General features: G+C 45.8%; 1 protein-coding gene across 1 annotated transcript; it reads left to right on the top strand.

Moving 5' to 3' along the window:
• Positions 1 to 6,549: 6,549 nt before the first annotated feature.
• Positions 6,550 to 7,228, top strand: LOC123411073 (auxin-responsive protein SAUR36-like). The gene has a single exon (XM_045103996.1). It carries the CDS (start codon positions 6,620 to 6,622, stop codon positions 7,052 to 7,054), a length of 435 nt encoding a protein of 144 aa, XP_044959931.1. The 5' UTR covers positions 6,550 to 6,619; the 3' UTR covers positions 7,055 to 7,228.
• Positions 7,229 to 27,294: the final 20,066 nt, after the last annotated feature.

Here is a 27,294-nt window from a genome sequence, read left to right as displayed (position 1 = left end):
ATCCACTATATGCGTAGTATGTGCTAGGTTAGCTCAACATCAGTATGTCATTAGTCTAGTCAATGCCATGCTAGTTATTATTTTGTGGATTAATCTACTCGGAAAATTGCCTATTTACTCAACAGGTAATAGTCTGTAGCCGTGGGAAATCCTCCGTCGCCACAGAGGAGGTGTTTGCCCGTCACCTGTTTACGGTGTAAAGAGAAAACACTACACACGTTTGTCAACCTGCCTCTGTAATCACATTCCTCTGTAAACAGATCCAGGACAGTTATCGAACGATACCGCACACCCCTGACTGGTAAGGGTTGCCCCCCTCCACGAGCCCTCCTCCTTCCCTCACGACTCCCTCCTTTCCTCGATCTGTTCAGCGGTCGCTTCCCCTTCCCTTCGAGCGCAGTGCCCCTGCCTCCCCTCGATCCCTTTCGAGTGCAGCGTCGTAGCCTCCCTCGATCCTCTTCTTCAGGTCCAACGCGTGGCCACTCTTTGATCCATGGGTGCCACGCTAGCCGCTCGGAACGCCATGCATTATCACGCCATAAACCAAACAAGTTTTGATTTTTTTCATTACAGATCCATTACACCGTGTCATCTGATTCCTTTTACGTTTACGTTACCATTCCTCAAAACAAACACCTCCATTGTGTAACTTCTGCTTTACCAGAAGGGAAGCCAATTTTGCAACTCACTTATGTGCATAACAAGCCAGCTACGAGAATGTGTGTACTATCTTTCCTTGTAAGGGCATCTGTAATGGCTGTAAGATAATTGTTGTTAACTTTGCCACCTAGGATATATGATGATGTGACAATAAATAAATGAGAAGAGAGAGGAAAGTTGAATGTAGATTAACCAACAGTTTTTGCACAAGCTCCAAGGTTACATAGAGAGCAATTGCATTTATTCCCTCTTCTTCTATTGGATAATTTAGATGCAACCATTGGAGTAGTTGTATGATTCCTTGTTGGTTGATCACATGGATAATTTTACCAACAAGACTACGTACAAACTATTGAAGATGCCCTAAGGTGTCTCTCATCATGACTGTAACCTGCTCGGAAATGAATGAAAACCACTGCGGGTTTCTCAAAAGGAAAAAACTATAAAGAGAACACCCACATCCATCAAGACAACATCGGTTCATAGCTCGCCTTGTGGCGACAAGCGACTTAGGGTTCCGACCTCCCCCTCCGGCCGCCATCGGCCGCCGATCAGGCTCCCCCGCCGCCGTCCCCCTCCTCCCTCTCCCGGATCCGCCCTTGCGTCGGCTCCCGGGGAGGTGGCCTGGGCGGCGCTCGAGCTCCTCTCGCGCGGGCGTCCTCCTCCCCCGTCTCCCCCACCATCGTCGGCGGGCGCCCGGCGCTGGCCCAGGTAGTGCCGGCGGCGGCGGGCCCTCCTCCCCCCCTCGTGCGTGTTCCCCCTTCCCCTGGCAGGGGACGACAGCGGTGCAGCTCGGCCTGGCTGCAGCCCGGCGACCCGGTGATGGTGGCCGGCGACGGGTGAGGTGGCGACGCTGCTCCTTGACGACAGGGCGGTGTGGTGGTGCGGGGTGGCCGGCGACGCGCCCCGGCCCAGATCTGGGCCTTGCGGGCCCCATTTGGGTCCTAGCGGGCCGACACCCGGCGTGGCTGCATTGTCTTGTGCGTGGCGGTGAGGAGGAGCAGCTTCGACGAGGGGTGGTGTCGCCGACGACGTGCCTCTTGCAGCGTGATGGTGGGAGCTTTACGGTGGGTCCCAGCCGGGCCTATGGCCCACGGCCCTGGTATGCTCCTGCTATTGCGGCTGGTCGGCTACCATCGTTGACGATGGAGGTTGAGCCCTCCTGCGTGCCGATGGTGCTGCTGCTCCTAGTCCCGGCTCCTCTTCATCGCTGTGCAGGTCTCTCCTTACGGTGCCGTCGTGAGATGGCGCATGGGCCTCAAGACCGTGTTGGTGCAGGGTGTAGGTCGGTTTGGTGGCAGGCTCCGGAGCGTCCGAGGTGCAGGTTTGGATCGGGGGAAACCCGTGTCGGCCCGGCCGACACTGACACGGTGACGCCTTTGGGTGTCGCTGAACCTTTCCGGAGGGCGTCGGGGCTACCCTTCCTCGCGCCTCGTCGCGTACCAGGGGAAACCCTTGGCAGCAGCGCCGTTATCGTCGCATTCCTTCTTGAAGGTGTTGATGGGTACCAGCGGTTTGGAGTCCCGAAACTTGGTGGGAGACTCTTGGTGGGTGCAGCGGTCGCGAGTCTTTTGCCTTTTTGTCGATCCGTTGGTGTCGGCATTTGTTTCTTTTTTATTTTATTTTTTATTTCTTTTGGACGTGTCCATGTTGTTTTTGCCCCACCACCTATCGTCAGATGTTGTGGCTGGTTGCTTTATAACACAAAGCGGTGGGAACCCTTTCTCGTCTAAAAATACTATGAAGACGGGAAATGTACCTGTAGTATCTATATGTTTTTCAGATCATGAGGAAGCGGCCTGCTGGGTTTCAATTCTTTTATAAAGGATTTTAATACTTAGAAGGTTTAAGCATTACACCTGGCATCTGCATAGCTAAGATGCACACAACCGTAATAAGTAAAAACAGCAACAAACGTAATACAATCATACAAACGTAAATCGTTATCGTCTACGGAAGCCCTATCTGGAGATCAAGCGGCCACCCATGTGGGATAAGAATATGCCTCGCCACCTTTTCCATTCGCACACAAGCCTTCATAAAAATGCCTCAAAACTTCGCCCGTTGTAATGTGAACCACGAACGGAGAATACATGTGCATCGAAAGAAAACCTGTAAACAAGAGACATTTTTATCATTAAAAACCTTGTCATTTCTACTCAGCCAAAGCGACCACATAACGACAAACGCTCCTATCTAAATATGGTTCTAAACTTAAAATCTATCATATTTAACAAATTGGCAACTACATTTGCAATGAATGTGGGTGGATAAAAGTTAGAAGCCATTTGAATAGCTGACTAAATAAAAACGTGCGAACTTACAATCAAAGAATAATTGTTTTATTGTTTCTTTTTAAAGATAAAATATGCACTTCATACTTTTATGCTTACGTTTGACAAAATTATCCTTACTTTTATTGTTAGAATGAAACCAGCCACAGCAGGCTCAACAAGCACCGGCCCAGAGTCTTGGCCTTCAAGCCAAAAGTTTAGACACGAAAGCAAAAGAGCAGAAATCGAAGCATATTACGAAACAAGAGCCGTAACAAAGCGTTTTCATCATTCTGACTGCTGCCCATCATCTGGATGTCCAGTCTTTGCATATGATTTAATCTGTAATTCGGGTGCAAAACAAAGCGTAAGAAAATAGTAGTACTATACATGTCAACTCATGAATCTACCAAGTGCATCACCGTCATTAGATTTTTTTTAAAAAGGAGCTCGGCCTCTACATCTGGAAGATGCATGTGGTCATTTTATTAATTATTCTCGAGGACCTTACAAAGTAGAACAACAATATACCTGAATCCGCCATCTTGACAACATCTGCCACTATCCTATCCATATGATGAAGGGGTGCAAGCCGGACCATATACCCACACCTCTCACCTAAGCCTAACATCTAAAGTCCGAGGCCCCAACCGAGCCATCTACCGGGTCCGGGGCACAAGCTGGTCTGACTCACTCACATGTGTCGTTGTCGCCATCTTCCACTGGTCCATCTTCAGAGCATATTGAGGAGTCAACCTTAGCAGGTCCTCCGTCATCGACGCCACTACGACGTCAAACGACGACCACCACCTACGCGAGCCTTGGAAGGTCTTCCGCCATGGACGCCACCACGACGCCAAACGACGACCTTCACCTACGCGAGTCCATCTCCAAGCAACAGACGTAGATCCATGCTAGGATAGGTTCACACCACCGCCGTCGCCCACCACCCACAAGCGCCACCCAACCCCAAAGTTCCCAAAGCGGCGCCTTCAAGAAGGTAACGGCGCGTGAGCGCCGCCGCCGCCCAACCAAGTTAGGGCTTTCGGCCGGGAGACCTAGGGGAAAGGGAAGTGAGGAGATCAGTTCATACCGACGCCTCCAAGAAGGGAAACGGCGCCCAAGGCGTCGCCCTCGGCGCGGACGGCCAGGTATTTCACCCGAACTAGATCCCCGCCACCAGCAGCGCCTCCTGTACAGAACCGGCGACCAAAGGAGGCGCGGCCCGACCAGGCTGGCCCGCACGCCGAACAGAGGAGGAGAGGAGGCGCCAGATCGCGTGCACCGACCGTCGCAGAAGCCGCCGCCAGCCGCCAACGACCACCGAAATCCGGCCGTCCGTACGGCCAGGACGCCAGATCCACCGCCCGTACAGCTGCTCGCCAGAGCCTGCCGTGCCTCGCCAAAAGGAGCCGCGCTCCAGATCCGGGACTCCCTATGCAGAGCCAGGGCAGCCGAGATCCCGCCGCCACCATCCTTGACGCCCCGGGCTTGCCTGGCGGCTGCCTCAGGTGACGGCGAGGAGGTGGGACAAGGTGGGGAGGGGGCCGAGGCGGCGCGGCTAGGGTTCCCCCGCCGCCGCTGGGGGAGGCGACGCGGGGGTCGCGAGAGAGAGGTTAGCTCTCACCGTCACTAGATGCCATCAAGAAGCCTGTTTCAGCACAAAATGAGATCAAACGATGGACAAAAGAATTGGCACTAGTACCAAATGGTCTCCAGTTATCGAGGAACTTGGTTGAGATGATAAACCAGGTTAGCTGCACTATTTCTGTAGGCCTGCTAGGAATGGCAGGAAGAAGCAAGGAAATGAGGGCACCGCGTCACAACCAAGACCTTCCTAACTAAATTGATGCTGGAAATCAATTGGGCCGGGCCACAAGGTACAACAGCCGTATTGATTTTTTTGTCCACCAAGTTGCTTGAAACCAAGACCTTCCTAACCAAATTAATGCGCAACAAAGGAAGCTGCTTCTTAACACTCTAGGCCCTACAATGCTGCCCTCATGTCTCTCAGCTACTGCACGGATCAGTACTCGGTACTACGGCCATGTAGTAAGCTTCGGAAGGTCGCACGAAACATCTCAAGGAACCCACTTGATGATGGCTCTCCAGCTGACGCTGTCCTAAATGTCTCCTCTGTGTTGATTAAAGCTCAAACTTGAGTAATTGTCTGAATAATGCTTCTGCCCAACATGGCACCACTGCCTATCCTACTACGTAGCAAATCATCTAACCACTTTGGCCTCCACGAGGACCCCGACGGTCTAATTGCATGTCGACCCACCGATGTCCAGTTCAAATCATTGCCTCTGTTGTAGCGAACATTGCATGACCAGATTTATGGCCTTGCTGCTTTGCTAACTGCTGTGAAAACGAAATCACACACTAGTCCTGGATCATAAACTAACCTAACAAACTAACATCATTCTGAACCCTGAAGCCACAATGTTCTTCTTAATGGTCAGAACACATTGTTTTAGCTTGTCGGTCGAAGCAGAGCTCAGGAATAAGAAACGACACCAACACATTGTTTTGGCAAGGTTTAAACTTCCGTTATAAGCTTCTAAAGAGGTCTTCAGCAGAGTTGTAACATGACATGGGAGCCCATCTAAATAAAGAAACTTATCATGTACAGTAGTAAAGAGAACTCTTATACATTTAGTGATTTAGTGCTAAAATCAAGTAGTGTAATGCATTGAAAATTGATCAGTGTTGGAAGTGACAAAGTCATGGGTAATGAATAGAGGGGATTGCATGCTTAGAGAGTTGTAGAAAGTTCATTGACATCCTATGGAATCTAGACACCCATAATATCAGGATGAAGAAATGAAGAGGCAGATGTGAAGCTGTTTGTGTTTCTGTTTTTGGAAAAGTAGGAACGATGCATAGCTGTTTGTGATTTATGCGTTCCTATTCTAAATATGCCGTAATACTGGTATGCCAACTAGAACACCACAAGGTTCTTGTGTGTCTGAAAAGATTGTACACTCAAAGCGGAATGTGGTTTACTGGTTAACTGTATCACCCGAGGGCACATTTCTATATTACACATTGCACGTTCTAGAAAATATGATGATAGCTGAATCATCTTAACAAAAAGGGCAGGAGGAAAATCAGCAAAAGAAGCATAAAAAGCTTCTGTAAAATTTCTCGAAATCATAATATGGGAGAACGGTAGACCTCGGTTTTGGATATCCTCCTTGAGCAGGCGTAATACGAAATTAACCGGACACACAAAAGCTGCATAATAACGCAGGAAAGGGGCAGCAGGTTAGTAAATATGTTTATTATTTGAGATATGTTGCTTCAAACACAAATGAGTAACTAAAGGATGGGTCCTAGTATATTGTACAGATCAACACACTAAGGTACTCAGTCACATACCAAGCTAGCAAAGATGGCTCCACCATGTGTGAGAGACAGTGGTCCTATGCATTTAGTCCTGCAAAGTTGCAACCACGTACAGATAGGAACATCCCACCAAGGGAGCTCATGGTCTTGTCCCCTGACGATTTGCTATCTGTGATAGTTGTGGAAACGAAGATGCAGATTTCCCACCGACCTGCCCACTATAAATATATGATCATGGCACAAACCATCAACACACACACAGACAGTCCGACGTTTTCCTCTGATTATTTCATCTCAGAGTCACAGCCCATCTCCTGGAAACAAAACAAGCAACCATGATCAGCTCCAAGAAGCTAGCTCAACTTTCCAAGAAGTGGCAGGGTATTGGTGCCATCGGGCGAAGAAGGTTCACAGCATCGGACAAGGATATCCACCCATCATGCAGCTCTGTTGCAGGCAAGGGCCACTTCGTTGTCTACTCTTCCGATGGGAGGCGGTTCGAGATCCCCCTGGTGTGCCTCCACACAACGGTCTTCGAGGAGCTCCTGAGGATATCTCAGGAGGAGTTTGGGTTCACAAGCGATAGGAGGATCACGCTGCCTTGTGATACAACAATGATGGAGTATGTGATGAGTTTGCTAAGGAGAGAAGCCTCGCAAGATGTTGAGAGGGCACTCCTCAGCTCCATAGTGACGACTTGCCACCACCCAAGCAGAATGATGCAACCAACCAGCGGACTTGACCAACAATTTGCTGTGCGCAGCTCCTGAAAAACGAAGATCTGGCAGCTTCTTTCTTTTTTCACCTTCCATCTTTTTTTCCCGGACGTACTTTTGGAGCACTCTCCTGTGCGGCTTTTTTCCAATTGTCCCGTGGATATACAGATGGATGCATGTAAGAATAATCACATTGTGATTTCGAATACAAGGATCAAGCTTACCACATTGAAACAATATCTACTAGTACTTTTTTTCTCTCTCTCATTTTTTTTTGAAAAGGAGGAAACGAGTCCCCGGCCTCTGCATCAATCGATGAATGCAGCCATATTATTAAAAATCCAAAATAACAAAATAGTTCGAGATAAGCCTGAAGGCTGAAAATAAAATGAGTCTGAAACTAAACAAACTCTTAAGAAATAGCCACATCCGGCGTAACTAAATCCATGTCATTTTGTACTACAAGACAATGGGGGAGCTATGTCTAGTCCTCCGCCCCCCCTCCCCAGCTTTTTTTAGAAATGGAGGTTCAAACCCCCGACCTCTGCATCAATCGATGCATACGGCCATTTTTATTAATTATTAAACATAGGTCTAACAAGAACATATATCAAACCATCTGAAGCCATCACTCACACCTACAAAAGTCGATAATGTGGAGTGCTCTCACTCCCCATATCTAATACCGATGCCGTCACCGATACATCCACGTAACGTATCAGAACCCACAGCCGGTGCAGCCGACCTAAAGCGTACACCACATGCACACGTTTTAGATGCCGTCATCATCATCAGGCTACTAACCCATCTTCAGAAGAGAGATCTGTATCATCCTTGCCAGTCTGTCCATCCGTCGACGCCACCACGGCTCGTCAGTCCAGACGCGAAGATTCTGGAAAATCTGTCGTGCGTAGCACCTGCCGACCAGGCATGACACAGCGTAGCACCTGTCGGCCAGACATGACTTGACATCTCCACCGAAAGCTCCGTGCCAGATGTGTTAGAGTTGTGTCGAATATTGTGTACAAGGTAGGTTACAACTGGACTTGTAGTTGTATTGTGTTTAGATAGGATATGGAGTCGTGTCCAAGCAGGACACTTGTATCGTAGACCTCTCATATATAGTGGGGGTAAACACACGATGTAGCCTATGCCAACATAATAGCACACGCGTGCAGGGGGAGCCGGCGGCGTGTGCCGGCGCCCAGGGCGGCCAGTGTGCGGTATTGTGACGGTGTCACGGGGAGGAGCACCTGTAGTCATGCCCCGGTGATGTAGCCACATCGGTGAACCTCATTAACAAATCTTGGTGTCGTGCTCGTGTGATTGCTTGATCCTCGGTAGATCGACAGATAACCTCGAATTTATTATAACAAGTGGTATCATGAGCAAGGTTCGAGACTGCGCGAAAGTTGATTTAAAGGAGAAGGAAAGCTCGACGTTGATCGATGTTGTCCGCATGGTTCAACGGGTAGGAAATTGATCTGGAGGAGTCGACAAGTACATGTAGCAATCGGAAGCAGCATGAAGCGGCATATTGCACGGAAACAACGATCGCAAATTCGTGCTCGAGGGCGTCTCGGAGGATGGCGGCAATTCGGATTGATTCCGCGTGGAACGCTCGAAGGTACAACGGCCAAGGCCCTGGCGGTAGCGCGTGGTCCAGTGGGGCACGTAAGGCTGAGGTAGAGTGGTAGGCCAGGTGGGTACGCACGAGCACGCCGCGTCTCATGATCCAAGCGAAGCAACAATGCCTAATAGGCTAGCCTGACCAAGGATGTTGGCTACCATGAGGCAAGGCTCAACAGGAGGACCTGTTGCATGCAAGGATATGGTGCTGAGACGTGCAAGTACGAGTTAGCTAGGCGAAGCTGAAAAGTCCTCGATGACGCCTAGAGGGGGGGGGGTGAATAGGCTATTTAAAAACTTCTTCAGATTTGGCTTGAACCTGATGCGGAAATAAACTAAGAGGGTACTTGTCAAGCACAAATCCTAAATGCACTAGGCACTGCAACGTGTATCAACAACACGATCTACTAAGATGGACACAATGCAGTTACTAACAAGCACAAGTAAGTTACACAAACTTACTTGAGCTATATCACACGACAAATAGGTGAACAACACAAGATACTAGATCACACTATATCACACGATATATCAAGGGCTGCAAGTATGTACGTGTGAATATAGAGGGTATGCTTGAATGATTAATCTTGTATAAGAAATAGCCAACACAATATAATGAGCACAAACGATATGCAATGTATGTAGCTCAAGTAACACAAGTAAACCACAAGTAAGGAGTTAGGGTTAAGGATAACCAAGGTCACTGAGACGAAGATGTATCCCGATGTTCACTTCCTTGGAGGGAAGCTAGTCACCGTTAGAGAGGTGGATGTTACCACAAAGGCACACCAACGCCACGAAGGCTCACCCTATTCTCCCTTTGAGATAACACCACGAAGGCGTTTCTCAACCACTAGTGGTAAGCCTTTGAGGTGGCTTCCAAACCCTCACAAACTTTTCCGGGGGAAATCACACGGATTGATTCCTCTCCGAAGAACTCCTACCGCTTAAGAGTCTCCAACCTCCAAGAGTAACAAGATCACGGGGAATGCTCAAAACTTGCTCAAATCACAAATAGCTTGGGTTGAGAGAAGGAGAGGGAGACGATCTATCTTTTGATTGGAACAACTCTCAAAGGGGCTCACAAATGCTCTTGGGATCTAAGATTTGGAGTGAGCAAATGTGTGTGAGGGGGAAATGTGTTCTTATGAGGATAAGGCTGTGTTGGGCCGCCCTCTCACGAAGTGGGAGGGGGGTATTTATAGTGGGGAGAGAAAAAGAGCCGTTGGGGACACTTTAAGTCACACAGGGTCCGGACGTCCGACAGTTGTCGGAAGTCCGGGCGTCCGCGAGGGGTCGGACGTCCGACAAGGGTCGGTCGTCCGAGGCATGTAGATACGACTGAAACTATTTTGAATTAAACAGCGAGCGGACGTCCGACAGGGGTCGGTCGTCCGAGGCCTGAAGATACGACTCAAACTATGTTGAATTTATCAGCCACCGGACGTCCGGAGAGGACCGGAAATCCGAGTTATACATCTCAACTTCTACTGGTGGTAGGTTCCGGATTTCCGACGGGTGTCGGACGTCCGGCGCTCGGACGTCCGGAGGGAGCCGGATATCCGAGATATAGAACTCATGTTCTTCTGGTGCAGGGCTCCGGATTTCCGAAGCCAGTCGATCGTCCGAGCCTTGACCGGCCCTCGGACGTCTGGAGGGAGCCGGAAGTCCGAGTTATATGGCTCAAGTTTCTCTGGTGCATAGTTCCGGAATTCCGAAGCTGGTCGGCTATCCGGGCCTCGGACGTCCGGAGAGAGCCGGAAGTCCGAGTTATATGGCTCTGATTTCTCTGGTATAGGATTCCGGATTTCCGAAGCTGTCGGTCGTCCGGCCCTCGGACGTCCGGAGGAGGCCGGATGTCCGAGGCACTGGTTCTGTTTTCAGATAACAGCAGAGTAGTGGAGATGTGGTCTGAACAGAAAGTGAAGATGTAGTTTGAGCAAGTTCATCGCAAAACCTGTGATCCCCTCTTAATAGTGCGGGATCCCTAAGGACTCAAGAATCATAAACGAGTACTGATGATCCATACTTGAGTGTATACTTTTATTCGCTGATCATCACTCCGCACAACTAACGTCAAAGGAACTGATACCTTTGAGTTAGCCCTTTCACCTGAGCTTGATGTTGTTGTTCCTTCTTGGCTCAAGTTGAAAGCAAGACATGATGAAGTCTTCAAGTAGCTTTCCCATACACAATGCGGAAAGCCTAGCTTATGTATTCATCTTCATTTGTCCACCATGTGAACATACACAAGAATCAAGCATGTAGTGCTCAGGAATGCTTATCTTGATCTTGTCCTTGTTAGCACATGAGGTTGTCCTTATCAACATCCTTGTTAGCTTATGTTTCAATGATATATTCGTGCTGATCCACTTGAACTTGCACACCACAGTCTTGATGACGATCACCACTTGACGTCATCCTTCATGGGTTGTATGAGATCTTCCTTTTGACGCAAGCCCAATGAAAGCACACCTAACCCCCACACAGGAGTCTCACAAAGACCATGGGTTAGTACAGAAACACGTAATGGACAATGCTTACCATACCATGGGATCACTTGATCCCTCTCGGTACATCTTATACGCTTTGTGTGTTGATCATCTTGATTTACTCTTTGTCTGAGATCTTGATCAACCTAGTGTTTCTATGACCATTCTTTGGATAATACCTTGAATAACATCTTGGTCATCATATAAACTCCTTGAACCCAACAGATGGACTTCAAGAAGTGCCTATGGACAAAACCTATAAATATAACTTAAGGCAACCATTAGTCCATAGGAATTGTCATCAATTACCAAAACCACATATGGAGATATATGCTCTAACAATCTCCCCCATTTTGGTAATTGAAGACAACCACTTCAAGAGAGTTTATGTAAAGAAATAAGCATAACCAAGCGCACACATACAAGGTAATAATGCATGTGTGCAAGATGTAAATGCTTACGCAATAAAAGCAAAACCCTCTAAACATATCCAAAGTAAACTCTCTAAACTTCTCCCCCATTGGCATCGATTGCCAAAATGGACGACAAGTTTAGAAAGCCAAAATAGTAGGTGGTCCTCCAAAAAGTGTGTACTTCTCAGCAAATGAGTGCAGAAAAATACACAAATACAATGATAAGTAGTTGGAGGAAAACAAACTATATTGAGGACCCAAAGATTGCAAATAAAAGGATCGTATGCCACAAAGACATACAAAGATGGAGGCAAGCAATCAAAGAATTCCAGATGGAACAAACAATCATATGGTCCTTCGAACCACATGAATAAAAGATATTATGATAGAAGCAAGCAATCAAAGAATTCCAGATGGAACAAACAATCATATGGTCCTTCGAACCACATGAATAAAAGATATTATGATAGAGGCAACATAGTGCTTTATCAAAAGCTAGAGAAGCTCCCCATGATTTGTGCACTAATATGAGATTTTTGTATTTGACACAGGTGCACAAAATAGGATCGTTGCTCCCCCAGAATTAATAGAAACACACAACGAGTGCAAGAAGATAGATGAGACAATAGGCATATCAATTGCACAAAACTAATGGTTGAGCAACACGTAAAGGAAGCAACTTAAGAATAAGCTCAACCAAAGTAATGTGTGTGAGTCATGGCAAAGCACTTGAGAAGACTAAAGATAAGGATGAGCATTGCTCATCAACATAGTCTTGATGAAAATGAGATACAAAGTGCAAGACATATCATTCCCACACACACATACTAGAAAATGGGTTCACAAGCTTACTAATAAACAAAATAAGAACCAACGCTTGTGACAACCCATTGTGAAGATAGGAAGTAAGAATCTTGTCAAGAGGAGGGATACTAATTGAAAATGGCAAAACCCTCATCAAGACAAGCATGAGGAAAAATAATCTTCACGGCCAAAGAGTGCACCAAGATGTAGGGAAATAAGATACGCACTCAAAACAAATCCTTTCACGTTGCCACCAAAACCGAAAAAGGAAATGCAGCGATGGACGTGAAAGAAAAGAGGATATCAATTAGAGATGTAACTTCTCTCATGTGACCAAGATTCTAAGTAGAAGACAATCATGATGATATATATATATATCCACAAAGAAGGATGTACACACGAAATGGTTACAAGAAGGAAGAACACTAGATATCCAAAAAGGGAAGTCATAAATATATCAATGAGATCTTTTGCTTGGAAGCATAGCACATGGCCTAATATTTTCTTATTGTATAATATGAACTTCCAACATACGAACATCAAAGACATCCCAACTAGTAGTAAGACATCATCGTTCGGATGCTTTGAGAAAGCAAACAAGTACTACGAGAACAAATCAAGAGATTCATGCCATGATGCAACCTGGAAAAGAAAAGACAGGTTGGGTCCTTTGCAAGAAAAGAATGCATGAAGTGGATACTTGTTACCGAGACAACATTGGATTGATGTAGTAGATAGTTGTTCGTTGATCATCCTAACTTGGCTCCAATAATCACATGGTCTCAACATCTTCCGTATAGGTGAGCCGAGCATCCAATGCATCTCCAGTTGTTCCTGGAACAACAAAACAAACAAAATGGTGCCCAAACTCATTGGGACCAAAGAGTTAGAAAACCAGCAATACATAGGACAAACTCCACACACATATGTGCATATAGATATGAATTTGAATTTCATGCACACTTTAGCCAATTTATGACAGGGTGGAGTTTCCCTTATATATTGGGTCAAAGGAGGAAAGCAAGCAAAAGAAGTTGTATATAGTAGCTAGATATGCATGCTCAAGACTCTCAAGAATCAACCCAACACAAAGTTGATAAGTCATCAAAAGACAAGATACCAAGTGACAATAAGATCCTAAAACAAAAGAACTATCACTTGAAAGATATAAATTAAAATATACATCAAGGAATGAGATATCCATTTACACATGTCAAATACAAGCAACAAGAAACCAACTGAAGGAAAACAAACAGAGGTATCTAGTTTCTAAGAGAGAGCTAGGTTCCAACAAACAAGGCCCTTTACAAATTTTCATGATGGCACAAAGCATCATAAAGAGCAAGACTTGCCTCCCATCAATACACACTTGATGGGGATCAATTGATTTTATGATGGGTGAATAAAGAGAGTGTTTTTATAGGGAATAGGATAGCTCCCCCAAGGGATGTGATGTGCTTTATATAGAATTTGCATTTGAATACAAAACGCACACGATGGGATCATCACTTTCTCTATATCTATAACCACACTAGACATGTTAAAAATAGATTCATAAGAGGCAAGAAAGACAAACGAAACACAAAATCCAATGTAAAGATGATTATCAATTCCAATCATATGATGGGAATACCAATTGTCAAGGACAGGAAGTATTTTTGGAATGATACTCATTGGTAGATCAAAAATATATCCAAGATCATCTTTACCCATAAAACGCAAGCAAATGACACTTGTAGAGCTAACATGCCACCTAGGAACAAGATAGTTTACAATATCAACGCTAAGTGGCAATACGTCAAATGTACACATTTTCTAGGTTTGTAATATGCACATAGCATATTACTCCCCCATAATGTGATAAACCAATAACATTAACAAGTGGCAAATTAAAACCAACAAGAGATACTTAATGGATCATATAGAATTTGAATTTCTCATGAGTAAGACATACCACATAGACACTAGATAATCTTGAAGCATCAAAACTAAGTGGTATTCCCCATGTTTACACATTTATAGGATTGTGAGGTGTGCAAAGCACATCACTCCCCCACAATGGGATAATCCATTAATCTCTCACAAGAGCCAACAAAAATACAAACAAGACACAAAAGGCTCAATACAAGACTCACATGTACATGATATGCAAACCAACATACCCATACTCGATTACTCAAGATAAGCAAGTTGGAAGCACAACATATACAAATGCATGCAAGGTACAAAACCACAACATGCAAAGGGGCAAGCACCTAAAAATATAAGCAGTTTAAGTATAAGTTACCGTAAGGAGGCACATTGGATATAAGATAGAAACTCTATAATCCAAATGACATGGCTTGAGATAATATGAATGATGAAGACCCCTTAATTCTTCATTAGTGTCCAAGTCTCTAATGTCCTCCGTAGTCACCTATTGATCAAGTTTTAGCTTGTTGGTCCCCAACTACGTTGGGTCCTAAGAGGTTAATCACAATAGGCTTGGCAACCCAAATGGTTCTTTTCTTGACACCATTTTGAGTACTAACAAACTTGGCAAACACATTGCCAACCTTATCCTTGTTGGAAATATGCCCTAGAGGCAATAACAAATTAGTTATTATTATATTTCTTAGTTCATGATAATCGTTTATTATCCATGCTATAATTGTATTGATTGGAAACACAATACTTGTGTGGATACATAGACAAAACACTGTCCCTAGTAAGCCTCTAGTTGACTAGCTCGTTGATCAAAGATGGTCAAGGTTTCCTGGCCATAGGCAAGTGTTGTCACTTGATAACGGGATCACATCATTAGGAGAATCATGTGATGGACTAGACCCAAACTAATAGACGTAGCATGTTGATCGTGTCATTTTGTTGCTACTGTTTTCTGCGTGTCAAGTATTTGTTCCTATGACCATGAGATCATATAACTCACGGACACCAGAGGAATGCTTTGTGTGTATCAAACGTCGCAACGTAACTGGGTGACTATAAAGATGCTCTACAGGTATCTCCGAAGGTGTTCGTTGAGTTAGTATAGATCGAGACTGGGATTTGTCACTCCGTGTGACGGAGAGGTATCTCGGGGCCCACTCGGTAATACAACATCACACACAAGCCTTGCAAGCAATGTAACTTAATGTAAGTTGCGGGATCTTGTATTACGGAACGAGTAAAGAGACTTTCCGGTAAACGAGATTGAAATAGGTATGCGGATACTAACGATCGAATCTCGGGCAAGTAACATACCGAAGGACAAAGGGAATGACATACGGGATTATATGAATCCTTGGCACTGAGGTTCAAACGATAAGATCTTCGTAGAATATGTAGGATCCAATATGGGCATCCATGTCCCACCATTGGATATTGACCGAGGAGTCTCTCGGGTCATGTCTACATAGTTCTCGAACCCGCAGGGTCTGCACACTTAAGGTTCGACGTTGTTTTATGCGTATTTGAGTTATATGGTTGGTTACCGAATGTTGTTCGGAGTCCCGGATGAGATCACGGACGTCACGAGGGTTTCCGGAATAGTCCGGAAACGAAGATTGATATATAGGATGACCTCATTTGGTTACCGGAAGGTTTTCGTGCATTACCGGAAAAGTTTCGGGCTCATCGGTAGTGTACCGGGAGTGCCGGGAGGGGTGCCGGGGACCATCGGGAGGGGTGTCACGCCCCAAGGGGTCTCATGGGCTATGGGAATAGATAAACCAGCCCCTAGTGGGCTGGAATAAGTTCCCACTAAGGCCCATAAGGTTTGAGAAGGAAAAAACACAAGGTGGAAAGAGTTTCCAAGTGGGAAGGTGGAATCCTACTCCAAGTAGGATTGGAGTAGGACTCCTCCACCTCCAATTTCGACCAAACCTTTAGGTTTTGAGGCTGCCTCCTCCCCTCCCTCCCACCTATATATACAGAGGTTTTAGGGCTGATTTGAGACGACTTTTCCACGGCAGCCCGACCACATACCTCCACGTTTTTTCCTCTAGATCGCGTTTCTGCGGAGCTCGGGCGGAGCCCTGCTGAGACAAGTTCATCACCAACCTCCGGAGCGCCGTCACGCTGCCGGAGAACTCTTCTACCTCTCCGTCTCTCTTGCTGGATCAAGAAGGCCGAGATCATCGTCGAGCTGTACGTGTGCTGAACGCGGAGGTGCCGTCCGTTCGGTACTAGATCGTGGGACTGATCGCGGGATTGTTCGCGGGGCGGATCGAGGGACGTGAGGACGTTCCACTACATCAACCGCGTTCACTAACGCTTCTGCTGTACGATCTACAAGGGTACGTAGATCACTCATCCCCTCTCGTAGATGGACATCACCATGATAGGTCTTCGTGCGCGTAGGAATTTTTTTGTTTCCCATGCAACGTTCCCCTACAGTGGCATCACGAGCTAGGTTCATGCGTAGATGTCTTCTCGAGTAGAACACAAAAGTTTTTGTGGGCGGTGATGTGCGTTTTGCTGCCCTCCTTAGTCTTTTCTTGATTCCGCGGTATTGTTGGATTGAAGCGGCTTGGACCGACATTACTCGTACGCTTACGAGAGACTGGTTTCATCGCTACGAGTAACCCCGTTGCTCAAAGATGACTGGCAAGTGTCGGTTTCTCCAACTTTAGTTGAATCGGATTTGACCGAGGAGGTCCTTGGATGAGGTGAAATAGCAACTCATATATCTCCGTTGTGGTGTTTGCGTAAGTAAGATGCGATCCTACTAGATACCCATGGTCACCACGTAAAACATGCAACAACAAAATTAGAGGACGTCTAACTTGTTTTTGCAGGGTATGCTTGTGATGTGATATGGCCAACGATGTGATGTGATATATTGGATGTATGAGATGATCATGTTGTAATAGATAATATCGACTTGCACGTCGATGGTACAGCAACCGGCAGGAGCCATAGGGTTGTCTTTATAACTAACGTTTGTGCTTGCAGATGCGTTTACTATTTTGCTAGGACGTAGCTTTAGTAGTAATAGCATGAGTAGCACGACAACCCCGATGGCGACACGTTGATGGAGATCATAATGATGGAGATCATGGTGTGACGCCGGTGAAAAGAAGATCGTGCCGGTGCTTTGGTGATGGAGATCAAGAAGCACGTGATGATGGCCATATCATGTCACTTATAAATTGCATGTGATGTTAATCCTTTTATGCACCTTATTTTTCTTAGAACGACGGTAGCATTATGAGGTGATCTCTCACTAAAATTTCAAGACGAAATTGTGTTCTCCCCGACTGTGCACCGTTGCTACAGTTCGCCGTTTCGAGACACCACGTGATGATCGGGTGTGATAGACTCAACGTTCACATACAACGGGTGCAAAACAGTTGCGCACGCGGAACACTCGGGTTAAGCTTGACGAGCCTAGCATGTGCAGACATGGCCTCGGAACACATGAGACCGAAAGGTCGAGCATGAATCGTATAGTTGATATGATTAGCATAGAGATGCTTACCACTGAAACTATTCTCGACTCACGTGATGATCGGACTTGAGATAGTGTAAGTGGATCATGAAACCACTCAAATGACTAGAGAGATGTACTTTTTGAGTGGGAGTTTAGCATATAATTTGATTAAGTTGAACTCTAATTATCTTGAACATAGTCTAAGTCCACTTTGAATATATTTGTGTTGTAGATCATGGCTCACGCAAGTGTCATCCTGAATTTTAATACGTTCCTAGAGAAAGCTAAGTTGAAAGATGATGGAAGCAACTTTGTAGACTGGGCTCGTAATCTTAAGCTAATCTTACAAGCTGGAAAGAAGGATTATGTCCTTAATGCTGCGCTAGAAGATGAACCACCCGCTACGGCTGATCAGGATGTTAAGAACGCTTGGTTAGCACGTAAGGAGGACTACTCAATAGTTCAATGTGCAGTCTTGTATGGCTTGGAACCGGGACTTCAACGTCGCTTTGAGCGTCATCGAGCATTTGAGATGTTCCAGGAGTTGAAGTTTATCTTTCAGAAGAACGCCCGGATCGAGAGGTATGAGACCTCCGATAAATTCTATGCTTGCAAGATGGAGGAAAACTCGTCTGTCAGTGAACATGTGCTCAAAATGTCTGGGTACTCAAACCGTCTAGCTGAACTGGGGATTGAACTCCCGCAAGAAGCTATCACTGACAGAATCCTTCAATCACTGCCGCCAAGCTATAAAGGCTTTGTGTTGAACTACAACATGCAAGGGATGAACAAGTCTCCCGGCGAGTTGTTTGCGATGCTGAAAGTCGCAGAGTCTGAACTCCGTAAAGAGCATCAAGTGTTGATGGTGAGCAAGACCACTAGTTTCAAGAGAAACGGCAAAGGCAAGAAGGGCAATTCGAAGAAGAGCGGCAAGCCTGTTGCCAATCCGCCGAAGAAACCCAAAGCTGGACCTAAGCCTGAAACAGAGTGCTTCTATTGCAAGGGTATGGGTCACTTGAAGCGCAATTGCCCCAAGTATTTGGCAGATAAGAAGGCGGGCAAAGAAAAATCAGGTATATTTGATATACATGTTATTGATGTGTACTTAACCGGCTCTCGTAGTAGTGCCTGGGTATTTGATACCGGTTCTATTGCTCACATTTGCAACTCGAAACAGGAACTACGGAATAGACGAAGGCTGGCGAAAGACGAAGTGACGATGCGCGTAGGAAACGGTTCCAAGGTTGATGCAATCGCCGTCGGCACAGTGTCACTTCAACTACCATCGGGATTAGTGATGAACTTAAATCATTGTTATTTAGTGCCTGCGTTGAGCATGAACATTATATCTGGATCTTGTTTATTGCGAGACGGTTACTCTTTTAAGTCTGAGAATAATGGTTGTTCTATTTCTATGAGTAACATCTTTTATGGTCATGCACCGAATGTGAGAGGATTGTTCATATTGAATCTTGATAGCGATACGCATATACATAACATTGAGACCAAAAGAGTTAGAGTAAACAATGATAGCGCCATATTTTTGTGGCACTGCCGCTTGGGTCATATTGGTGTAAAGCACATGAAGAAACTCCATGCTGATGGACTTTTGGAGTCACTTGACTTTGATTCACTTGACACGTGCGAACCGTGCCTCATGGGCAAGATGAGTAAGACTCCGTTCTCCGGAACAATGGAGCGTGCAAGTGACTTGTTGGAAATCATACATACCGATGTGTGTGGTCCAATGAGCGTGGAGGCACGCGGCGGATATCGTTATTTTCTCACCTTCACTGACGATTTAAGTAGATATGGTTATGTCTACTTGATGAAGCACAAGTCTGAAACATTTGAAAAGTTCAAGCAATTTCAGAGTGAAGTGGAAAATCATCGTAACAAGAAGATCAAGTTCCTACGGTCTGATCGTGGGGGTGAATATCTGAGTTTCGAGTTTGGTACTCACTTAAGACAATGTCGAATTGTTTCGCAGTTAACACCGCCTGGAACACCACAGCGTAATGGTGTGTCCGAACGTCGTAATCGTACTTTGTTAGAGATGGTGCGATCTATGATGTCTCTTACTGATTTGCCGTTATCTTTTTGGGGTTATGCATTAGAAACAGCTGCATTCACTTTAAATAGGGCACCATCGAAATCCGTTGAGACGACACCATACGAACTGTGGTATGGCAAAAGGCCAAAGTTGTCGTTTCTTAAAGTTTGGGGATGTGATGCTTATGTCAAAAAGCTTCAGCCTGAAAAGCTGGAACCAAAAGCGGAAAAGTGCGTCTTCATAGGTTACCCAAAAGAGACGGTTGGGTACACCTTCTATCTCAAATCCGAGGGCAAAGTGTTTGTTGCTAAGAACGGAACTTTTCTCGAGAAGGAGTTTCTCTCGAGAGAATTGAGTGGGAGGAAGATAGAACTTGACGAGGTTGTCGAACCTCTCATCCCTCTGGATGGTGGCGCAGGGCAAGGGGAAACCTCTGTCATTGCAACGCCGGTTGAGGAGGAAGTTAATGATGATGATCATGAAACTCCAGTTCAAGTTTCTGTTGAACCACGCAGGTCGACGAGATCACGCGCTGCTCCAGAGTGGTACGGTAATCCCGTCTTATCAATCATGTTGTTAGACAACAATGAACCTGCAAATTATGAAGAAGCAATGGTGGGCCCAGATTCCAACAAATGGCTAGAAGCCATGAAATCCGAGATAGGATCCATGTATGAGAACAAAGTGTGGACTTTGGAGATACTACCTGAGGGCCGCAAGGCTATTCAGAACAAATGGATCTTTAAGAAGAAGACGGACGCTGACGGTAATGTGACCGTTTATAAAGCTCGACTTGTGGCAAAGGGTTTTTCACAAGTTCCAGGAGTTGACTACGATGAGACCTTCTCACCCGTAGCGATGCTTAAGTCCGTCAGAATCATGTTAGCAATAGCTGCATTTTTCGATTATGAAATCTGGCAGATGGATGTCAAAACGGCGTTCCTTAACGGTTTCCTTAAGGAAGAGTTGTATATGATGCAACCCGAAGGTTTTGTCGATCCTAAAAATGCTGACAAGGTGTGCAAGCTCCAGTGATCCATTTATGGACTGGTGCAAGCATCTCGGAGTTGGAACAAACGCTTTGATGAGGTGATCAAAGCATTTGGGTTTATACAAGTGGTTGGAGAATCTTGTATTTACAAGAAAGTGAGTGGGAGCTCTGTAGCGTTTCTAATATTATATGTGGATGACATATTACTGATGGGAAACAACGTAGAGCTTTTGGAGAGCATAAAAGGTTACTTGAATAAAAGTTTCTCTATGAAGGACCTCGGAGAAGCTGCTTACATTCTAGGCATTAAGATCTATAGGGATAGATCGAAACGCCTGATAGGACTTTCACAAAGCACATACCTTGATAAAGTTTTGAAGAGGTTCAAAATGGAACAGTCCAAGAAAGGGTTCTTGCCAGTTTTACAAGGTACGAGATTGAGTAAGACTCAGTGCCCAGCAACTGATGAAGATAGAGAGCATATGCGCTCCGTCCCCTATGCTTCAGCCATAGGCTCTATCATGTATGCAATGCTGTGCACTAGACCGGATGTTAGCCTGGCCATAAGTATGGCAGGTAGGTTCCAGAGTAATCCAGGAGTGGATCACTGGACAGCGGTCAAGAATATCCTGAAGTACCTGAAAAGGACTAAGGAGATGTTTCTCGTGTATGGAGGTGACGAAGAGCTCGCCGTAAAAGGTTACGTCGATGCAAGCTTTGACACAGATCCGGACGACTCTAAGTCGCAAACCGGATACGTATTTATTCTTAATGGGGGTGCAGTAAGCTGGTGCAGTTCCAAGCAAAGCGTCGTAGCAGATTCTACATGTGAAGCGGAGTACATGGCTGCCTCGGAGGCGGCTAAGGAGGGTGTCTGGATGAAGCAGTTCATGACGGATCTTGGAGTGGTGCCAAGTGCACTGGATCCAATAAGCTTGTTCTGTGACAACACTGGTGCCATTGCCTTAGCAAAGGAACCAAGGTTTCACAAGAAGACCAGACACATCAAACGACGCTTCAACCTCATCCGCGACTACGTCGAGGAGGAGGACGTAAATATATGCAAAGTGCACACGGATCTGAATGTAGCAGACCCGCTGACTAAACCTCTTCCACGGCCAAAACATGATCGACACCAGAACTGTATGGGTGTTAGATTTATTACAATGTAATTCACATGGTGATGTGAGGGCTAGATTATTGACTCTAGTGCAAGTGGGAGACTGTTGGAATTATGCCCTAGAGGCAATAATAAATGTATAGTTATTATTATAATTCCTGTATCAAGATAATAGTTTATTATCCATGCTATAATTGTATTGAATGAAGACTCATTTACATGTGTGGATACATAGACAAAACACCGTCCCTAGCATGCCTCTAGTTGGCTAGCCAGTTGATTGATGATAGTCAGTGTCTTCTGATTATGAACAAGGTGTTGTTGCTTGATAACTGGATCACGTCATTAGGAGAATCACGTGATGGACTAGACCCAAACTAATAGACGTAGCATGTTGATCGTGTCATTTTGTTGCTACTGTTTTCTGCGTGTCAAGTATTTATTCCTATGACCATGAGATCATATAACTCACTGACACCGAAGGAATGCTTTGTGTGTATCAAACGTCGCAACGTAACTGGGTGACTATAAAGATGCTCTACAGGTATCTCCGAAGGTGTTAGTTGAGTTAGTATGGATCAAGACTGGGATTTGTCACTCCGTGTGACGGAAAGGTATCTCGGGGCCCACTCGGTAATACAACATCACACACAAGCCTTGCAAGCAATGTAACTTAGTGTAAGTTGCGGGATCTTGTATTACGGAACGAGTAAAGAGACTTGCCGGTAAACGAGATTGAAATAGGTATGCGGATACTGACGATCGAATCTCGGGCAAGTAACATACCGAAGGACAAAGGGAATGACATACGGGATTATACGAATCCTTGACATTGAGGTTCCAATGATAAGATCTTCGTAGAATATGTAGGATCCAATATGGGCATCCAGGTCCCGCTATTGGATATTGACCGAGGAGTCTCTCGGGTCATGTCTACATAGTTCTCGAACCCGCAGGGTCTGCACACTTAAGGTTCGACGTTGTTTTATGCGTATTTGAGTTATATGGTTGGTTAACGAATGTTGGTCGGAGTCCCGGATGAGATCACGGACGTCACGAGGGTTTCCGGAATAGTCCGGAAACGAAGATTGATATATAGGATGACCTCATTTGATTACCGGAAGGTTTTCGGAGTTACCGGGAATGTACCGGGAATGACGAATGGGTTCCGGGAGTTCACCAGGGGGGGGGGGCAACCCACCCCGGGGAAGCCCATAGGCTTTGGGGAGACACACCAGCCCTTAGTGGGCTGGTGGGACAGCCCCAAAGGGGCCTATGCGCCAAGAGAAGGAAATCAAAGGAAAAGAAAAAAAAAAGAGGGAGGAAGTGGGAAGGGAGGGGGAGTCCTCCCACCAAACCAAGTCCAACTCGGTTTGGGGGGGGAGTCCTCCCCCCCTTGGCTCGGCCGACCCCTTGGGAGTCCCTTGGACCCCAAGGCAAGGTCCCCCTCCCTCCTCCTATATATATGGGGCTTTTAGGGCAGATTTGAGACGACTTTCTCACGGCTGCCCGACCACATACCTCCATAGTTTTTCCTCTAGATCGTGTTTCTGCGGAGCTCGGGCGGAGCCCTGCTGAGACGAGATCATCACCAACCTCCGGAGCGCCGTCACGCTGCCGGAGAACTGTTCTACCTCTCCGTCTCTCTTGCTGGATCAAGAAGGCCGAGATCATCGTCGAGCTGTACGTGTGCTGAACGCGGAGGTGCCGTCCGTTCGGTACTAGATCGTGGGACTGATCGCGGGATTGTTCGCGGGGTGGATCGAGGGACGTGAGGACGTTCCACTACATCAACCGCGTTCTCTAACGCTTCTCCTGTACGATCTACAAGGGTACGTAGATCACTCATCCCCTCTCGTAGATGGACATCACCATGATAGGTCTTCGTGCGCGTAGGAAAATTTTTGTTTCCCATGCGACGTTCCCCTACATTCATCACACGAGGTAGCAACATTATGAGTAGACGAATTACGAGGACTAGCACATGGAAATATAGTACTTTGACTAGAAGTAGTGCCATTGTCCACATGAGGCTCGCTTGATGTTACCTTGGTGATGATAGCCTCATGAGCTAACTTTTGCACATTATGGGATGTCAGAAGATCGTCATGAGAGCTTGTGAGCATTACATGGTTTTCTTCCAACTTCCCATAATTGCTAGTTAGTAAATCAAGTTGAGCACGTAGCTCAACATTCTCCTTCAATGTTGATACTTCAAATGAGGTAGAGTTAGATGTACAAGTATCATCAACAATATGAGAGGAGTAAGTAGCAAATAGAGACTTCTCATGAGTAGATTGAAGCTCCTCATAGATCTTAGAGGTTTTGATGAGCTCTCCCTTGACATTATTGCATTCAAGGAGAAGGACCTCAAAATCCTTTTTAAGTTAATCATGAGCAACTTCAATCTCTCCTTTTGAAGATCTTAAGTCTCTACATGCTTGATGACTCTTCTCAAGTTCATGTTCAAGTTGTTCACTTTTAGCTTGTTCATGATTAAGTGAATCATTACAATTTTCAAAGTAAGCAAGAACATCTTGGAATCTTTGAAGAGCGTTATTTTTAGCTTTATGAAGAATTTTACTGATCACATAGATATTTTCAGTCAAGTCATCATCATCATCCTCATCGCAAATATCATCGTTATTGCACAGGGAAGATGATACCTCATTATTACCTCTTGCCATGAGGCACATGTGAACTGGAGGAGTTGATGATGATTCTTTTGGTGAATCAGATTCTTAATTAGTCAAAAGTACTTCATATTTCTTGATATCCCCTAAATGATTAGTCATAGAGCAACTAGGGAGAAACAAGATATTTTGATCAAGAGGACACGAGGAAGCAGGCATATCACCACAGACATTTGTCAAGGAATCTTTAGGTGAAATGCATGACCTATCAGCACAATAATTTACACTATGTGTGGTGCTAGATATACTCGTGTCCATAGAGGCTATGACATTTTCATCAACATATATTTCTTCACTCACCATGTCATTACCTTTTGAGATTGAAGATGCTGAGGTGTTCAAGCAATCGGATATGGAAGTAGTGGTGGACTCTTTAAGATTGAAAAGAGTGAAGAGTTCATGCACCAACTCCTTCATCATAATACCGTCTTCATCAAGATTGGACCCACCATATATATCTTCAAGTTTAGTCCAAACTTCATGAGCTTACTTGCAAGTCGGGATAGACTTAAACACTTCAGGACTTATGGTTCGATGAATGGCAAGAAAGGCCTCACAATCAAGATACATTTCATTAGTAGATGAAGATGCATCATCCCTTTTGTCGGCAATCCCTACAAGAACAATTCGTAAAGTATTTGGGCCCATGGCCCGAGAGTGATGAAGCATACGAATTCTCCATAGGGTATAATTTGTGCCATCAAAGTCAAACATGCCATTGTGCACTAATCCAATAGTCGACATCGATACTCTCTAGGTCGTGAAACCTAATTAAAGAGAGACCTAGCTCTGATACCAATTGAAAAGACATCGATGACGCCTAGAGGGGGGGGGGGTGAATAGGCAATTTAAAAACTTCTTCAGATTTGGCTTGAACCTGATGCGGAAATAAACTAGGAGGGTACTTGTCAAGCACAAATCCTAAATGCACTAGGCACTGCAACGTGTATCAACAACACGATCTACTAAGATGGACACAATGCAGTTACTAACAAGCACAAGTAAGTAACACAAACTTACTTGAGCTATATCACACGACAAGTAGGTGAACAACACAAGATACTAGATCACACTATATCACACGATATATCAAGGGCTGCAAGTATGTACGTGTGAATATAGAGGGTATGCTTGAATGATTAATCTTGTACAAGAAATATCCAACACAATATAATGAGCACAAATGATATGCCATGTATGTAGCTCAAGTAACACAAGTAAACCACAAGTAAGGAGTTAGGGTTAAGGATAACCAAGGTCACTGAGACGAAGATGTATCCCGACGTTCACTTCCTTGGAGGGAAGCTAGTCACCGTTAGAGAGGTGGATGTTACCACGAAGGCACACCAACGCCACGAAGGCTCACCCTATTCTCCCTTTGAGATAACACCACGAAGGCGTTTCTCAACCACTAGTGGTAAGCCTTTGAGGTGGCTTCCAAACCCTCACAAACTTTTCCGGGGGAAATCACACGGATTGATTCCTCTCCGAAGAACTCCTACCGCCTAAGAGTCTCCAACCTCCAAGAGTAACAAGATCACGGGGAATGCTCAAAACTTGCTCAAATCACAAATAGCTTGGGTTGAGAGAAGGAGAGGGAGACGATCTATCTTTTGATTGGAACAACTCTCAAAGGGGCTCACAAATGCTCTTGGGATCTAAGATTTGGAGTGAGCAAATGTGTGTGAGGGGGAAATGTGTTCTTATGAGGATAAGGCTGTGTTGGGCCGCCCTCTCACGAAGTGGGAGGGGGGTATTTATAGTGGGGAGAGAAAAAGAGCCGTTGGGGACACTTTAAGTCACACAGGGTCCGGACGTCCGACAGTTGTCGGAAGTCCGGGCGTCCGCGAGGGGTCGGACGTCCGACAAGGGTCGGTCGTCCGAGGCATGTAGATACGACTGAAACTATTTTGAATTAAACAGCGAGCGGACGTCCGACAGGGGTCGGTCGTCCGAGGCCTGAAGATACGACTCAAACTATGTTGAATTTATCAGCCACCGGACGTCCGGAGAGGACCGGAAATCCGAGTTATACATCTCAACTTCTACTGGTGGTAGGTTCCGGATTTCCGACGGGTGTCGGACGTCCGGCGCTCGGACGTCCGGAGGGAGCCGGATATCCGAGATATAGAACTCATGTTCTTCTGGTGCAGGGCTCCGGATTTCCGAAGCCAGTCGATCGTCCGAGCCTTGACCGGCCCTCGGACGTCTGGAGGGAGCCGGAAGTCCGAGTTATATGGCTCAAGTTTCTCTGGTGCATAGTTCCGGAATTCCGAAGCTGGTCGGCTATCCGGGCCTCGGACGTCCGGAGAGAGCCGGAAGTCCGAGTTATATGGCTCTGATTTCTCTGGTATAGGATTCTGGATTTCCGAAGCTGTCGGTCGTCCGGCCCTCAGACGTCCGGAGGAGGCCGGATGTCCGAGGCACTGGTTCTGTTTTCAGATAACAGCAGAGTAGTGGAGATGTGGTCTGAACAGAAAGTGAAGATGTAGTTTGAGCAAGTTCATCGCAAAACCTGTGATCCCCTCTTAATAGTGCGGGATCCCTAAGGACTCAAGAATCATAAACGAGTACTGATGATCCATACTTGAGTGTATACTTTTATTCGCTGATCATCACTCCGCACAACTAACGTCAAAGGAACTGATACCTTTGAGTTAGCCCTTTCACCTGAGCTTGATGTTGTTGT

The sequence above is a fragment of the Hordeum vulgare genome, chromosome 7H (assembly GCF_904849725.1).
Source record: "Hordeum vulgare subsp. vulgare chromosome 7H, MorexV3_pseudomolecules_assembly, whole genome shotgun sequence".
Lineage (NCBI taxonomy): Eukaryota > Viridiplantae > Streptophyta > Magnoliopsida > Poales > Poaceae > Hordeum > Hordeum vulgare.
This window is presented reverse-complemented; position numbering and strand designations above follow the sequence as displayed.